Below are 17,584 nucleotides of genomic sequence, written 5' to 3'. Positions count from 1 at the left end.
CCTGTAGGCAACACAACCACATCCATATTTTTATCCCTACACTAGTGGAAGATGGTTACTTTTATTAGGAAATCTCACTTGCTATACTAGTTATGGTGTCACTTGTTTTTAGTAACCGCAATCTCTCTGGGTAAATTATATGACAGCTTGTTACTATTTTTGGGTTTCAAAGGAGATCACAACATTCTATAGTCAATAACATTTAATACAGTTGTGATTAATACTCTAAAAATGCAAACCTTTTTTGAAATATAGCAATCTCTGGGTCAAATCACTAGTAAGAATCACCGAGTTTAATGAATCTACATCAACATGAATGAATCTACCTTTGAGCTATTTGTTATTAAAATCCCATGTAATCAATTTGGATGTGATGAAATCATAGTCTCAGGTTATGTCCAGTTCCAGTTCTTCTGTGCTCTCTGAGTTTTCAATGACAGTTCTTTTAATCTTGGAAAACATATTAATTCAGTTGCTAAAACCAGCTTCTTTCAGTTTAGATTCAAATCTTTCTTAACGATGCTCTTTTTGTATTGTCTCTTAACACAAGATGAACTGACCATTTTTACCTGCTGTTTTCATTGCATTTAAGCTACAGTTGTATGATCTTGTTAAATGTGTATCTTTTTCATTGTGCATAGATTATAAAATAGTTGTACCGTAATCGATCTTGCACAGCACTTTGGGGAAATTTTGCCTGTTCTTGCTTTATAATAAATACAATTGATCTTTACATATTGACCATAAAAAGGCATTTGACTCCCTTTTTGTTCTCATAGATCATGAGTGAGGTGGTGAAGGATCCTAACATAAAGCGTTGCTGCCTGGTGGCGAACAGACTGGCCGAGCTGCAGAGTCTAAGCGATGGGATGGAGAAGTGTCAGAAGAGCCTGAACGATTACCTGAACTCCAAGCGTAATGCCTTTGCCCGCTTCTTCTTCATCTCTGACGATGAGCTGCTCAGCATCCTGGGCAGCAGCGACCCCACCTGTGTCCAGGAGCACATGATCAAGGTACAGGGTCGGATTTCATTTTTACTGTCAAGAAAAACAGAACTAGTTCATTTTAAATGGTTTGCAGTGGTCCAAAGTGATTCCTATATAAGCACTTTTTGCAACTTTGAGAGACCAAAGCAGAGTTTTGCCATGATGGTAAAGTTAACAACTAGCAAGTTATCTCACACCTCCTGGTTATTGGACAATAAAATGCTTTCTAGTTAGAGGCAGACAGCATGCAGTGGACTTACTTTGACCTCAAGAGCTGCTTATACAATATATCTGTACAGGAGCAAGACTAATTTTGCTCAAACACATGGGAAAAAATCAGGTATAGCGTCTTCAATATACATTAATGTCCATATTTAGCCAGGGATATTGCCACCTTTCAAGTAATGTCATTAACATTCCTCGGAAAGTAAAGCTAACTTTTACTTCTTTCTTGAGTTTTCAGACCACCTAAAAGGTTATGTGGCTGTTTCTTCCTGTAGGTTGAGAACTACCAATAGTTCTCCAACTTGTTACTGTTTTATCAACTCAGTTTCTTGTGACAACTAACGGCATAGCTCTACCATTTTGTATTTTGTAAATTCAACCGGATTGTAGTAACAGGCCTCATATCTCTTTATTTTTTTATGTCCCAGATGTATGACAACATAGCATCTCTGCGGTTTGAGGGGGGCGGTGATGGGGAGCTTGTGGCTGGAGCCATGGTGTCTGCGGAGGGGGAGGTGATGGTGCTGAAGCGACCTATCCCAGTGGAGGGTCGTGTAGAAGAGTGGATGACCGGAGTGCTGCTCGAGATGAAGAGGACCAATCGCCTCATCACCAAAGAGGCCATCTTTCACTACTGTGCGAACCATAGCCGGTATGTGCACCTGGCGCCTGTTGTCTGCCTCTGCTTGGGACATTCACAGTCATCCAAAGGCTCACTGTTGTGCTATTGTTACTGTAATTATGATCACGAACATCAAAAAGACAAAAAACAACAATGGTGAAATTGTTTTGTAAGCAATCTAAAAACTGTAGAATTCTCTTTGGAATCAACCATAGTTTCTGAACACTTTAACCCTCCAGAAAATTGAATAATTAGAATATTATTATATATTATTATTGAATAATAGATCAATGTTGAAATAAATATTTCCAGCGAAAAAAGGAGTAACAATGGAGAAAAAAAACATATATAAGTTGCACTGGACTATAAATCGCATTTTTGGGGAAATTTATTTTACAAAATCCAAGACCAAGAACAGACATTTTATCTTTAAAGGCAAGTTATAATAATAACAATAAAATACACAAAAACAGGCTAAACAGCAGCGCAGCATGCTAACATAGACAATGAACTGTCTGGTATGTTTACTTAAGATATTAACAGTTAATCAGATAATATAACATGCCAGGTTGTCCACAAACACGAGACACACGAGAGTTCTTTTCACTGATGTTTACTGTGGTCTTACTACTTCATCACAGTTCACACCGTAGCACCAGCAAACACATAAAATATAACATAAGCTCTGGCTCATATTACATGTACACACAACAAACAGGTGAACCGAAAACTTTATATTTTACTTCTCAATGGTTTCTTTCAGGTGAGACTTAGCATTAGCGGAATCGGAAAACAGGAAATAGTTTTTGCGACCTTAAACTAGACTAGATAAACTAAACATTTACAATATTGTTACAAATGAAAAATTATCACCTTTATGGTCTTATAAATTAATCGGAAATTAAATATGAAATGTATAAAAGAAAACAAGTCAAGTATATTTTCTTACAGGTATAACAAACACACCAGTACTGTCTAGTGGTCAAACAAGTGAACTGTAATATGTATAATCAACCGTTATCTAACGCACACGTAAACACGTACATGAAGCATAGACAGCACACTGAATACGTGTCTGGTATGTTAACGTAAGATATTAACAGTTAATCAGATAACTAAAGCATAAAAAAACAAGCTAACAGGTTTACTCTCGATCTTACTCCAAATCACTAAATCCATAGAATTCTTCATCCTCGGTGTTGCTTCTGTACCACTCGGCCTGCTCTGGAAATAGATAAAGAGCCACTCTGGAAGTAAATAGATTCCATTCTGGTGAACAAACCTAGAGTGCCCTTGTACAGTTGTCAGTGTGATAATAATGAAGATGTGAAATTATATATTTCACATATAAATCGCATCTGAGTATAGGTCGCACTCCTGGCCAAAGTAATGAAAAAGTGCGACTTATAGTCTGGAAAATACGCTAAATAAAATCATGTTTTTTCATTATGAATTTGTTTCTTCTACTGATTCTTTACAGTTAGTGGACTTTCAGCTCCACAAACCTGACTCTTATTTGACCTGAAGGAGGGCGTTTTCCTGCTTATTTCCATAGAAATGTTCCCATCCCATAATATGGCATAAAACTTATCTATCTCCATGGAGAATGTTCTGAAGTATGTTTTAACTTTGTATTATATGGAATCATGCAGGTGACGTGCCCCCTCCAGAAAGATCCATACTATCACTCTAAATAATTGAATAACTACAGATAAATGTAAAAATGAATGTATACATCAATGTATTCCCTCACCATTTCTTTTATACATTTCAACATTTATTCTTGTATTTATTTTTTTCCAACTGTCATTTTTGGTCCTCCGTGGACATGATATTGAGTATCACCACAAGTATTTAATTGTCGAAAGTCTGTAAATGTGCATTGATAGGGAGTGATAGATCATGTGGTGGCTTCTTGTCCCTCTTTTGAATCAGAGTGGACTGGATGCTGCTGTACCAGGGCATGGTGGTGCTAGCAGCTAACCAGGTGTGGTGGACGTGGGAGGTGGAGGACGTGCTCAGACAGGTGAAGGCTGGAGAGAAGCATGCTCTCAAGAACTACGCCAAGAAGCTCCACGCTCAGATCGACGAGCTGGTGACACGCATCACTCAGCCCATGAAAAAGAATGACCGACGCAAACTCAACACGGTGCTGATCATTGACGTCCATGCGCGTGACATTGTGGACAACTTCGTCTTCAACAGGTCCCACAATGCACTTCTCTGTCTGACTGGTTTAAATGTTCTTTTTCTAACAACAACAACAAACAGATTTATCAGTATAGGCATTTCAGGGCTATACATCACTAATATACATACTAAAAGTCTCATGACAGGTTAGACTACAAATTTTACTGAAAGATTTTGCTAACAACTGCTTACAATTATTTTCCCAATTTGGCCATTTTTAAAATAATTTTTACTTCCTTTTTGGAAGTTATGACATCATGCTAAGGAATTTAATGGCTGTTCGTTAGCAACCATGTTATACACTGGGCCAAAACTCCTCTGATGTACACAGAAATTATTATTTGACAAAAATATGTATATAATAAACATTAAACATTATTTTTCAAAATTAGAGAATCATCAAAACCTTGATGCACACAAAGTGAGTAGGAGTACTGACACTAGTAATAAGGCACAAGTTACACCATCATTACTCATGATCTAGTTGCCAGTATCCAAACTTATTACTAAGTAAGAGGACAGTTATTTACATTTGTAATGTAAAGCTACAAGAATATCATTTTTACCTGTCAGATTCTTGCAAAGGTTTGAAGTTCTTGGTTACATTTACTTGAGTAACCTTTTGAGTAGTTGACTCCATACTTTTTATTTGTACATGAATAGGATTTAGTTTGAAGTAACAGTACTCTTATTTGATTACCTACATCATCACACTGGATACCTGAATATTCAGTCAGCCCAGGGTCTAGAGCAGACCCATGAGGCACATCCAGCCTTTAGTAAATTAGTAAAGTGTAATTAGATATAGATTACAGTAGACTATATTTTACAGAAATCTGCTTATGACTTACACCAATGGTCTCATTGATTCAGCCTTCCGCCACATGCCTGAATTCAAATATGGCCTAGGGTCATCTTTGTTCATCTCTGTTTCAGTATCATGGATGCTCGAGAGTTTGAATGGGAGAGTCAGCTGAGGTTCTACTGGCAGCGCGAGAATGACGACCTGTTTGTGCACCAGTGCAGTGCCTCCTTCTCCTACGGATATGAATACATGGGTCTGAATGGGAGACTGGTCATCACTCCGCTGACTGACCGCATCTACCTTACACTAACTCAGGTCAGCCCCTCACTCAGGCTATCTCCTCTCTCACCCAGGTCAAACCCTAACTCAGGTTATCTCCTCACTCTCACTTAGGCCATCTCCTCTCTCACTTAGGTCAGACCTTAACACAGGTCATCTCCTCACTCTCACTCTTGTCATCTCCTCACCCTCATTCAGGTCAGACCCTAACTCAGGTCTTTTCCTCACTCTTTGGTTATCTCCTCATTCTCACTGAGGTCAGGTCAACCTTACTCAGGTCATTCCCTCACTCCTCAGGCCAATTTGGGAGGGGATATGGTATGGTTATATTATATTATGTGGACACTGTGAACACAGGCCTTGTCCATGTTCCTGGGTGGAGCTCCAGCAGGACCAGCTGGTACTGGAAAAACCGAGTCCACCAAAGACCTGGCCAAAGCTCTGGGTCTTCTCTGTGTGGTCACCAATTGTGGAGAAGGCATGGACTACATGGTGAGATGTTCACATATTTGGTGTACCTGTACTATATATCTGTACATCTGTCCTGATCATGACTGTATGCAGGCGGTGGGGAAGATCCTGTCTGGCCTGGCTCAGTGTGGGGCCTGGGGCTGTTTCGATGAGTTTAACCGAATTGACGCTTCAGTGCTGTCAGTCATCTCCTCTCAGATACAGACCATCCGCAACGCACTCATCCTGCACCTGCAGCGCTTTCAGGTAGGGTCAGTCACATCCAGTTGTACAGGTCACTGTTTCTATTATTTACAGCTGATTTCTGAAACGTTAACATGCTTGACCAATTAATGGTTTCCAGTCAAAGAAGTCTGAGCATACTATATTGTATGAATGCAGCAAAATGAACTGTATATATGTAAATAGTATATGTGTAGTATATGGATGTGGGGGGACTGGATGAATGATTGCTTTAATATACATTGTATATTAAAGCAATCATTCCTTACATTGGTGTTCCAATGTAAGGAATGGTTGTTTATTTTCTGAACACAAGTGTTACTGTAGCCCACACTAAAACAAGAGCAAAATAACAGCAGTGTCAACTCCTAGAGCCACTCCAAAACAGTCACTGACAAATAGAACCTTCACAACAATATAGCAACCAAATTACAAGAGCAACAAAAGGTTTCCACTCTGAACTTAACTCAAAATATTAGATCATTACACTACACCCCTTTATCAAAATCCCTTGTCCACGAGAGGCACACAAAAGTCATGTCTAGTGCTTTTTGTAGGGATCTAGGGTGAACCAGAAGTGTTTATAGCCACAGTTCAGATGGCAACATCTGTAGAAAATGATCCCCAGCCAGCACAGACTGTATGGCTGGTGGCATGTGGGCATAGGTGCCATAAACCTGTCCTTCAGTGTCACTGGCAAGTGCCCTGAGCTGTTCACCAGGGAGGAGGCACTACGGGGTGGAGCAGGGCCCGAACCTTCTCTGTCTTCAGGAGTCAGGAGGAGTAGACTAGACAAAGCATCCCCAGTGAGACACATGGCTAATCTCTTCCATGGACCATCTTGCAGCCTGGGCCAACAGTGCATACAATGCTTCCCAATCAGCCTTGCCATCATACCTCGGGGTTTTTACAAGCAGGGGCCATTAGTTTAATCTTTGATTGCACAGATGGAAACATCTTCAACTAGTAGCTCAGCAGAGTTGAGGCTGACTTAAATGAAACTTTACCAAGGAGGTTTGGCTTGTCACTTCTGACACCAGCATTCTGGTGTAAGGAAACACACCAAATTTCTTCTGGTTGCTCATTTTCTGAACGTAAGTAAATAAACTAATAAGTCAGGCTCCCAAAAAGATGTTGTTTAAATCCATTTTGTATTTTTTCTTGAGTTTTTAAACTATCTAAATATGTTGTGAAGCTGTGTTTGTGTTAATGCTGTGTCACTTCAAAGTACTTGTGTTTGTGTAATAACAGTTTGAGGGCCAGGAGATCAGCTTGGACAGCCGCATTGGGATCTTTATCACCATGAACCCAGGGTATGCCGGCCGCACAGAGCTACCAGAGTCTGTCAAAGCCCTGTTCAGGCCCGTGGTGGTCATCGTACCAGACCTGCAACAGATCTGTGAGATCATGCTCTTCTCCGAGGGCTTCCTCCTAGCCAAGGTGCTCCTCTTGTATTAAATTTCCTTGGTCCCTTGGCTTCACTCCTCAGTGCTGTCCTCTGTCCCTCTGTCTCCCTCCTCAGGGCTGTTAACTATCCCTCTGCTTCACTCCTCAGTTCTGTCCTCTGTCCCTCTGCTTCACTCCTCAGTGCTGTCCTCTGTCCCACTGGTTCACTCCTCAGTTCTGTCCTCTGTCTCTCTGCGTAACTCCTCAGTGCTTTCCTCTGTCCCTCTTGTTCACTCCTCAGTGCTGTCCTTTGTCTCTGTCCCTCTGCTTCACTCCTCAGTGCTGTCCTCTGTCTCTGCCCTTTGTCTCCATCTGTCTGATCTCCTGTATATTTGTGGTACAAGGTCCTGGCTAAGAAGATGACCGTGCTGTACAAACTGGCCCGGGAGCAGTTGTCAAAGCAGGCACACTACGATTTTGGCTTGAGGGCTCTGAAGTCTGTGCTGGTGATGGCCGGGGAGCTCAAAAGAGGCTCCCCACACCTCAACGAGGTTACTCTCATTTTATGTCAGCTTCTAATGCACTTAATGGTGAAGTGCATATTTCATATTTTACTATTGTCTTAAGAAAAAGGGAGAGACTCCTTCTGATTGTGTCAGAAGTTCATTGAAATAGAAGTAGACATAGGAATAGACTAGGGCTGAATGATTTGGGGAAAAATATCTAAGATTTATCTGACAAGCATTGCAATTAATTACCATTTTAAGTAGAATTCTGTTCAAAGTTCACATTTTAAATATGTCCAGAAGAATTGACAAAAAGTCTGAAATATATGAATTGACAAAGTGGTGAACTACAGGGTTAGCATTTTTACGCCGATTAAGACAGGAGGGGGAAATTTGGCACTTGTAAGGTGTTTGTGACGTGCTAATTGTGTCCATTCAAATTTCAATTAGTCTTGCAGCTGCAGAAAAGATCATTTCTAACAAACCTTTGAATTAAATACACAATTCATAGTGCAGAGAAGTTGTAGGCCTAATGTTGACTGTGGGTTTGGTTGTAGGATGTGGTTCTGATGCGCGCTCTGCGGGACATGAACCTGCCTAAGTTTGTGTTTGAGGATGTCCCTTTGTTCCTGGGGCTCATCTTGGACTTGTTCCCTGGGCTGGACTGTCCCCGTGTCCGCTACCCTGACTTCAACGATGCTGTAGAGAACACTCTGCAGGACAACAAATATGTGCTTCTGCCTAACCAGGTGAGGGTGTCACAAAAGCACAATCAGGTTTAGCACATGGATTTAGTGGTATTTCCCACTGAACATTTTCACCAAGGGCCACGTCAGCAAAATGGCTGCGTTCAAAGGGCCAGATGTAAAATAAATGTAACTACTTTTTTCACTTTTTAATTACTTTTTCAACTTACAAATATTGCATATTCATTTGCATAGATGTAAAAATACAGCTGTGTGTAACAGTGTATCTCTTCATAAAATAACATGTTAAGACCATCAAACATTTTAATTTATTCTGTCGCAGGCCACATAAAATGATGAGGGCCACATTTGGCCCGCGGGCCTTGAGTTTGACACATGTGATGCAAGTGAATTGTTATACCTGACAAATCAAATAAGAGAGCTAGTATTTCACTTTTGAGGTGCAGGGACACAGGTTTCTTCTAGGCAGCAACAGTTTTATACAGCAAGCTGTAGGTAGTTTATATTAGCATGTATCCTCCAGTCCTCTGATTGGCTGTGGGCAAAACTAATGACACAAAGCTGCAAAAGTGTACATAAGTGAACAAAAATACCAATACCTTGAAGTTGACAGTATACCCTGTTATCTGCTCCCACTTAGGTGGACAAAGTGGTGCAGATGTATGAGACCATGATGACCAGACACACCACCATGGTTGTAGGCCCGACAGGCGGGGGCAAGTCAGTGGTGATAAGCACCCTGTGCCAGGCCCAGAGCAGGTGTGTCCCGAAGAGGTGGGGATGCGAAGGGAGACTTGGTCATGACAAATCGCTGACTGTTTGTTCCTACTGGTACAGGCTGGGACTGCTTACCAAGCTGTACCCTCTGAACCCCAAAGCCATGAGTGTCATTGAGCTGTACGGCATCCTGGACCCAGACACAAGGGACTGGACCGATGGCATCCTCTCCAACATTTTCAGAGACATCAACCGGCCCACCGACAAGAAAGAGCACAGGTGTGGACACCTCTCTTTAGATCTACGTGGAAGGTACAGCTTTGTGGATCTGTTAGGTTACTCCTCTAGCTAGGTACAGCTGACAATGAACTTGCAGTGAGCAAATTTCCAATAACAATTGGGTTTTGGGTTCACATGACATCACACTATAATAGTATTTTTTCCTTCCACAACCACATTGCAAATAGAGCTGATAAACTGGGCAGCACCTGGAGGACTAATGCTGTGTTCAGACTTGGGCATCAGGGGGCATCAAGTTTAGGCCATCCTGTGTTCCTGCAGAGCGCTTTCAAGTGTCAGTGCGGTGCAAATTCGGCATTGACACTTGAGTATTAATATGTTGGGCACTCTGTTTGCACACTCAAAGAGTCAGATGCCAGAGTTGGAAAAGCTGAATTTTTGGCATTTTACACGCCACATCAACCAGTCAGACATTGGTGCCTGTACTGTCCTGGTATGGGAGAGTACAACAGGGACAATAGGTGCTTTAACTGCATAAAACGTAGGTTGTTTGTCATTTATTGTTAATATCTTATTCAAGGCTGGCACTAATCAAAAACTGGCGCAAAGTTTAATTTCTTCTCTACCAGCTCAAATGAACATGAAAAATATTATTATTTTGATAGATAAAGTCAGTTTTAGCAGGTTTGAACTTCAATAAAATAAAATAAAAGTTTAATTAAACTTTGGGGACAGCACATACACGAAGAAGTTCCTGTCTGCACTGCCCGTATTCTAAGATGGTATAGAGTAGTTTTATGCTATCCTGTTTATTGTCTGTTACTTTGGTAAACACAGACTCTTAGCTTGTTTTTTTCTGAGTGGCCTTATTGCTGCATTCTTGCAAACAATACATTTTGACTAACCATTAGGCATTGAGTACATTTCCATGGTTACAAAATACATAAAAAGTACAAATTATAATGATAATATTGTTTTTTAACAGATGACCAGCAATATTATTGTAGTATAAAAGTCCTGATGGTGTGACAGGTACATTCTGTTTGATGGAGATGTGGATGCGCTCTGGGTGGAGAACATGAACTCTGTGATGGACGACAACAAGCTCCTCACACTGGCCAACGGAGAACGTATTCGCCTCCAAAACCACTGCGCCCTGCTCTTTGAGGTGAGACAGCACCCCAAAGAAGGGTCTGTAGGTGTGGCATGGGCATAGAACCATCGGATGGTAGCTCTTGACCGATATGTTTTTTTCATGGCCTATGCTGATAACGATTTTTTAAAATCTAGAGCAGGGGTGTCAAACTCATTTTCACGGAGGGTCACAACAGAAAAATGGTTGCCCTCAAAGGGCCAGATGTACAGTAAGTGTAAGTAACTAAATGTAACCAAATATAAAGTAAAATAAATGTAACTTCTTTTTTAACTTGTTCTTTAACTCTTTTTGTATTTACTACTTATTCAAGGTACAAATATTGCATATGCATTTGCATAGATGTAAAAAAACAAAAAATATGGCTGCGTAACTGCTTATCTCCTGATAAACTGATATTTTAAGACAGTCATAGTGACGTGGTGGGCCACATTTGACCCGCAGGCCTTGAGTTTGACACATGTGATCTAGAGCAACCGATGGCCGATGAGCTCTGGTGATACTGTGGTTCTTTCGGTATCAGACTTGGTATTCAGTAGTCTCCCTTAGTATCGAAAGTGAGTTTGAAATTTTAGCATCGTGACAACATAAAATATCATAGGGAAGGAGGGTCTGGAGGTAGGGTATGGCCACAGGAGAGGAGGGTCTGGAGGTGAGGCACAACCACAGGAGAGGAAGATCTGAGGTGAGGCAGTACCACAGGGGAGGGTCTGCAGGTGAGACTGTACCGGAGGGGAGGAGGATCTGAAGGTGAGGCAGTGCAACAGGGGAGAGGGATCTGGAGGTGAGGCAGGGGGAGGAGGGTGTGAAACATGACATTGTCTGGTGCTTTCAGGTGGGGGATCTGCAGTACGCCTCTCCTGCCACAGTGTCCCGCTGTGGGATGGTGTTTGTGGACCCTAAAAACCTGCGCTACACACCGTACTGGCAGAGATGGTTGGAAAACAGACCCCTGAAGGTAAAGTGTTTGATCATATTATAACCTACCGCTGTCTGAGGTAGTGTGACTGATGTAGAAGATTTAGGTGTATATGATCTATTCAATTTATTTAAAGCATAAAACAGACTTCTGATTTTATGGCTGTTACATTGATTGGAAAAATCACTTCTACCTATACTATGTATATTATGCATATTGTGAAAATAACCATCACAATAATTCATGATTATTGACCAAGCAACAGTGAGATCCACTGACCCACAGGTTGGACCACAGGTAATTTTTTTCCTTTCCTTCCTACACACGCTTGGATCTCAGCCCTCATGTTTTATTAGCATGTGTTTGGTAAAGTGCAGTCTGTTTCCATGCATGAGCAGGAGACACTGAACCTGCTGTTTGAGAAGTATGTGCACTGCTGCATCGACCTGATCATACACGGCATCGTGGACGGCACACAGGGCAAGAAGCTGAAGACCATGGTGCCTCAGACAGACCTGAACATGGTGAGGAGGTGTCTCATACATATCAGTGCACTTGTGTACAGTGACAGTGGCCCTGTGCTCTAACACTGTGCCTCTGCAGGTCACGCAGCTGTGTCTGATGCTGGATGCTCTGCTGGAGCAGGAGGCCCCAGAGCCTGATGTGGTGGAGGCCTTCTTCCTGGAGGCTCTCTACTGCTCCCTGGGGGCCACTCTGCTGGAGACGGAGAGAGTCATGTTTGATGAGTTTGTCAAAAATGTTTCATGTCTGACTCTAGTCGAGGAGGAGAAGGTATTTGCTGGACCTGGTCAAATCCCAGGTAAGTATGTCAACTTGTTTTGTTTTTTTAAAGAATGTCCTGAATATTTATTATCAAACTTTTTAAAATGTGTTACAGCAGCTTAAAATCCAAGGTGATTGTGACTGTTATTTTGTTGTTTAATAATCTGAAGAATTGTATGCGCTCTACTCCAGGACACATGACCACTCTGTACGATTTCCATTTTAACGGAAAGCAGATGAAGTGGGTTCCCTGGCGCTCAATGGTGTCCAAATATGTGCACAACCATGACATGAAGTTTGCTGACATCCTGGGTAGGTCTTGATGTCTCTGTCAGTCTTGTTAGGTATCACATTTCTTTTGTTGGTAAAAAATAAATAAGATTATGGTTCTTAGTGGCTGTGAGTAAAAAATAGAAAGTAGAGCTTAAAAATACTTGAATGTGATCTTAAGGGTTATTGTGATTAATGGTCAGGTTTCCCTCTCCTTATGCTAACCACTCTGCCCCTCCTCCAGTGCCCACCATTGACACGGCCCGAACCAGCTGGATCCTGGAGCAACAGATGAAGATCAAGAGACCTGTGCTGCTAGTGGGAGAGTCGGGCACCTCCAAAACAGCTACCATTCAGAACTTCCTCAAGAACCTGGATGACTCTAAGGTTTGGCACAGATGTACCGTCTAGTGAAATCTGAAGAGCATATTCAAAAATAAACAAATGTTGTATACACAATAAAAGGGGAATCTCCTTGCCTAGAGTTCAGTCAACTTAGATGTTATATCATTAAATAATATAATGTTTTCGGACAATTGTCACAGAATAATTTCATTTTTGTGTTGTGCCAAGTGAATAATAATAATAATAATGTCAGTGAAGCCTTAGACTGACTTATTCTTTTGTTTCATGTGGTTTAGCCTCAGTAAGTACAGAGATATTATCCATGTACTGCAGGTCCCTGTCTTATTTCTGACTGTAACTCTTGGACGTTTGGTTGACAGATCACAATGACCATCAACTTCTCATCCAGAACCACCTCAATGGACATCCAGAGGAACCTTGAGGCCAACGTGGAGAAGAGGACTAAGGAGACCTATGGCCCACCTATGGGCAAGAGGCTGCTCATCTTTATGGATGACATGAACATGCCCAAGGTGCCCCCTCTAGTGTCTGTCTGCTGTCTTCTGCTGTTTCTGCAATCTGTGTGCTGGTTCTCATAGTAACCCCCATGTCACTCATGTCAATGACTATAATTTTTGTTTGATACCGTATTATTTATCCATTAGTTGGGCAGTCTTAGTCTTTCCATTTGAATGTAGCAGGGCCTGTGCCCAGACAGATAACCAAGCAGACAATACTGTCAGTGCCTCTAATTGGAGCGCAAACAACCTCTCCTATTGTCTATACTTGTAACATTCACGGTGAAATGTATCACTTCAACTTTACAGAGTTTAGTGATTTGTCTGCTGCACTCTTTTCCAGTCATGTGTCATGTGCTCTGGAACAATCAAAGGCCAGGCGGGACACTACATGTCCATAGTGATCATTCACATAGCCTCAGTGACCACTGTATCTGTCCCTCCTGTGTGTAGGTGGACAGCTATGGCACACAGCAGCCCATTGCTCTGCTCAAGCTACTGCTCGACCGTGGGGGCATCTACGACCGCAGCAAAGAGCTCAACTATAAACTGCTCAAGGACCTGGGCTTCATCGCAGCCATGGGCAAAGCTGGAGGAGGCCGCAATGAGGTAGACCCACGTTTCACCAGCCTCTTCAGTGTCTTCAGCATCCCCTTCCCCGCCACGGAGTCCCTGCACCTCATCTACACCTCCGTACTCAAAGGACACACCAAGGTCTTACATTTATTTATTTAGGCTATAGTCCTAGTTTTGACCTTTTCTGAATTACCCCAGGTTTACTTCCAGTTAATTTATTAATTAGTCCAGATAAAGGCCTATTTTAGACCTGTTTTTGTCCAGGTATAGTCTTAGTACTTGGTCTGAAATTTTGTTTTTTAAGATCAACTTTCACTCATATTAAGTTGAAAAATTCAAATTTCAAAAGGCGTTTTAAGTGTATTTTTCTACACTGTTGAGATGGAGATTCCTTCCCTTAAAGTGCATATAAAAAATATTGCCTGATTTTTTTATTTGAAATTTATAATTTTGCTTCCTGGTTGGACATGGCATGGGCAGCAGATATACATACAGTAGAGGTAATTCCAATTCTATAAACAGGGGCCTAAACCTGACAATAGTTATGATTAGACTAATAACAGTAGATGAAAACACCTATATTTTGTTAAATTAATGTTAAATCTGTCAGAAAAATGTGTTACACGTTGTTTGTAAATTGTCCCTGCATTTTGGGTGTAATTTCTCTGTGTTGAAATAAGTTGTGGTATTCAGTCTTAGAACCCAGCTCTGCTTTCTGCATTTTTGAACTGCCACTTGATAAATAGGTACTATCCCACCAATTTTTCTACCAAAAGCATATGTTTGTTACAGAAGGACTTGTTTTCTAATTCCAATAGGACTTGGGCTTTCCCCTATAGACTCCTGTAGCCACTTGACTAAATTTGAGAGGGATGCCACATTGGCAGTGGTGAATTAGCAGTAATGAATGGCACTGAGTTCCTTTTGGACAGTTTTTGTCTTTAAATTAAATCATAGACAATATCTTAAAACTAATCACATAAAACATTGATTTTAAAGAGTATAGATTGCGTTGATTTTGCCTTAACTATGGACTTTGTACCGTACAAGTTTGATTAGCTGCTAGCCTGTTTAGCTGCAGAAATCCACTTCTCCCATCAATTTGGAGCTTTGAAAATCCACTAAAAGGCTCAGGCTTTCTTCTACCCTCAATAAACTGTACACCCCAGTGTGCAACAATAATCCACAATCTCCGAAACTCCCATTGCAGCTGATGTGATTACCGGTAGTCTTTATGGGACTTTTCCACTGCCACAGAACCAGTGTGAGATTTGCTTGGATTGCAACAACTGCAGGAGCTCTTTATCTGTTATCTACGCAAAACCTCTACATTCGTACTTTTCAATTGTTCTGCACTGCCTTTTAAAACAGTCTTCTCTCTGTTGTAAATGACCTGCAGATGTTTGAGGATGTGGTGCAGAAGGCCTGTGACACAGTGACCATGTGCACACTGGAGCTCTACAATAACATTATTAGAGAGCTCCCTCCCACTCCTTCCAAGTTCCACTACATCTTCAACCTGCGAGACCTGTCCAGGGTATACCACGGGCTGACCATGACCCACCCCGAGAGGTACAGCCAACCAGAGGAGCAGATCAAGGCTGCATATCCAAGAGACAAAACCACCAACCTATTGGCTCTGTTCATGTTGTAGAGTTTGATGTCATTATTTCAGATGGGGGGGGGGGGCTTATGTAATGCTATGTTAGGTACAATAAATGCCTCAAAACAGACCCACAGTCAGGAGAGGTTTAACGTAGATAAGGCCAAGGCACAAAACACAAAAATACAGGACATTCACATAACGCAACAATCTGGCAAATGAGGCAGGGAACACAGACTAATGACAAACAGGCACAGCACATTAGGGCGGGGTCATAATCAAAGGCGAGAGCACAAGAGGACAGGAAGTAAATCTGCAACAGAAACAAGGTAAATAATGTAAAAAAATAGCAATATCAAAGGGAAGCATATGATGAGACATGACATGGGAGATTAACTGTTTTTGAGAGAAACATCAAAACTTTTGATTCACTATTCACTTTTCATAGCACTAGTTTTATATGTGTGTGTGTGTGGGGGGGGGGTGTGTGTGTGTAGGGGTGTGTAGGGGTGTGTGTGTGTGTGTGTGGGGGTGTGTGTGTGTGTGTAAAAATATCTAAGCATATGGCCCCTCTCTGTGCAGATGCGTGAGCGTGGCTAAGTTTGTGCGGACCTGGAGGAACGAGTGCCTAAGAATATTCCACGACAGACTCATCGATGAGGCCGATAAAGCTTTGGTAGTTTTTTTTTTCCTAATCTGCACTAGACCATATTGATATGCTTCACTCACTTGACAAACATCCTGCATTCAAAGCTCCACTGTGTACATTTTCTGATAATATATTGATATTTTATGTATTTTACAGCTGATGTCATCAACATTCCCAGAGGGTGTGTTGTTATTTATTTTAATGCAGTTTGAGTTAACACAGCTGATTTGTTTTATTTAATTATATGTAAGTGACCTCAGTCACAAGCTAGCATTAGCCATGCTCACCTTTTTATTGAAAATCAAGCACCTAAATAGGACCATGAATGCTTATATTCATATCACGGGCTTGTTTCACAGGCTCCTGAAAATGTGTTGTTTAAATTCATTTTCTATTTTTTCTTGAGTTTTCAGACTTATCTTAAAGGTTTTTTTGGCAGTGTTTGCTAGGAAACTGCTACACATTCCGCAATAGACATACATTTAGAACACCCCCAGTGACCAATGTCACTGCAAAGTCTCAATAAAATAAAAGCACTTCTTTCTATTGTTCAAAATAACTTCATAAATATTGCATCCTTACGATGAGTGGGCTTGCCACTACACAACCCTGTATAATTCTGAAATGTAACACAGTGGGGTTTTAAATACTATTGTTTTTTTAACTTTTTATACAAATTTGTATATATAAATTTGTATACATACATTTTGAAAAAAAAAAAAAGAGATTTCAAAGTTCACATTTTAAAGATGTTCAGGAGCAATAATATTTGAAACCAACTAATAAAAGAACAATATGCAATATGAAGTTTGAACTACAGAGTAAGACATTTTTTTTTCATAATAAGCATATTTTTTGTTAACAGAAGAAATAGTAAAATAATTGCAGTTTTTGCGATTTCTCATTGCAATCATTCAAATTGCAATTTTGATGGTAGTCATGTGTGAGCATATTTTTTGTGCTATTGTCCTCCAGGTCCAGGGGCACCTGCGCAGCCTAGTGGAGGAGCACTTCCATGCAGAGGCTGAGTCTGTGCTAAAAGAGCCTATCCTGTTCGGGGACTACATGACAGCTCTGAGCGAGTCCGAGCCCCGGATCTACGATGACATCCAAGACTACGAGGCCTCCAAAGCTTTGTTTGAGGTCATGATTAACACTTTCTATACAGTTTACATCCACTACATATGAAAGGCATGCGCTTTTTTTTCAAACTGTTTAAACAATTATGCGCAAGTATAAACACCATGAGAATGCTCAGCCATCGTACAGCTCATGGTGCATGATGAACGTGTTTTGGTCCGAAATGTGCACATCAACTCAAGAACAAAAGCAAAAGACCTTGTGAAGATGCTGCTGAAGCTGGTAAGAGTGTGTCATTATCCACAGTGAAACGAGTACTGTCCCAACATGGG

At 41.1% G+C, this 17,584-nt stretch overlaps 3 protein-coding genes across 3 annotated transcripts in view; 2 read left to right on the top strand and 1 right to left on the bottom strand.

The window, feature by feature from the left end:
* The window catches only part of dohh (deoxyhypusine hydroxylase/monooxygenase), a 272,673-nt gene that overhangs the window by 59,333 nt on the left and 195,756 nt on the right, over positions 1-17,584 (bottom strand). The gene's annotated exons all lie outside the window — the stretch shown is intronic.
* The window catches only part of cherp (calcium homeostasis endoplasmic reticulum protein), a 142,999-nt gene that overhangs the window by 53,081 nt on the left and 72,334 nt on the right, over positions 1-17,584 (top strand). The gene's annotated exons all lie outside the window — the stretch shown is intronic.
* dnah10 (dynein axonemal heavy chain 10) overlaps positions 1-17,584 on the top strand; it is a 90,052-nt gene that overhangs the window by 35,858 nt on the left and 36,610 nt on the right. Inside the window, exons 28-49 of the mRNA XM_055221542.1 lie at positions 780-1,013; positions 1,640-1,863; positions 3,769-4,038; positions 4,960-5,143; positions 5,465-5,599; positions 5,672-5,824; positions 7,052-7,240; positions 7,591-7,737; positions 8,250-8,441; positions 9,040-9,158; positions 9,237-9,395; positions 10,389-10,524; positions 11,345-11,467; positions 11,827-11,952; positions 12,032-12,248; positions 12,404-12,523; positions 12,726-12,868; positions 13,207-13,359; positions 13,798-14,058; positions 15,320-15,492; positions 16,106-16,199; positions 17,148-17,315. Coding sequence (XP_055077517.1) covers positions 780-1,013; positions 1,640-1,863; positions 3,769-4,038; positions 4,960-5,143; positions 5,465-5,599; positions 5,672-5,824; positions 7,052-7,240; positions 7,591-7,737; positions 8,250-8,441; positions 9,040-9,158; positions 9,237-9,395; positions 10,389-10,524; positions 11,345-11,467; positions 11,827-11,952; positions 12,032-12,248; positions 12,404-12,523; positions 12,726-12,868; positions 13,207-13,359; positions 13,798-14,058; positions 15,320-15,492; positions 16,106-16,199; positions 17,148-17,315 — 3,720 coding nt within the window. The remainder of the gene's footprint in view (positions 1-779; positions 1,014-1,639; positions 1,864-3,768; positions 4,039-4,959; positions 5,144-5,464; positions 5,600-5,671; positions 5,825-7,051; positions 7,241-7,590; positions 7,738-8,249; positions 8,442-9,039; positions 9,159-9,236; positions 9,396-10,388; positions 10,525-11,344; positions 11,468-11,826; positions 11,953-12,031; positions 12,249-12,403; positions 12,524-12,725; positions 12,869-13,206; positions 13,360-13,797; positions 14,059-15,319; positions 15,493-16,105; positions 16,200-17,147; positions 17,316-17,584) is intronic.

The sequence above is a fragment of the Periophthalmus magnuspinnatus genome, chromosome 4, assembly GCF_009829125.3.
Source record: "Periophthalmus magnuspinnatus isolate fPerMag1 chromosome 4, fPerMag1.2.pri, whole genome shotgun sequence".
In the NCBI taxonomy this organism is placed as follows: domain Eukaryota; kingdom Metazoa; phylum Chordata; class Actinopteri; order Gobiiformes; family Gobiidae; genus Periophthalmus; species Periophthalmus magnuspinnatus.
The sequence above is the reverse complement of the archived record's forward strand: the minus strand, read 5'-3'. Positions and strand labels throughout refer to the sequence as shown.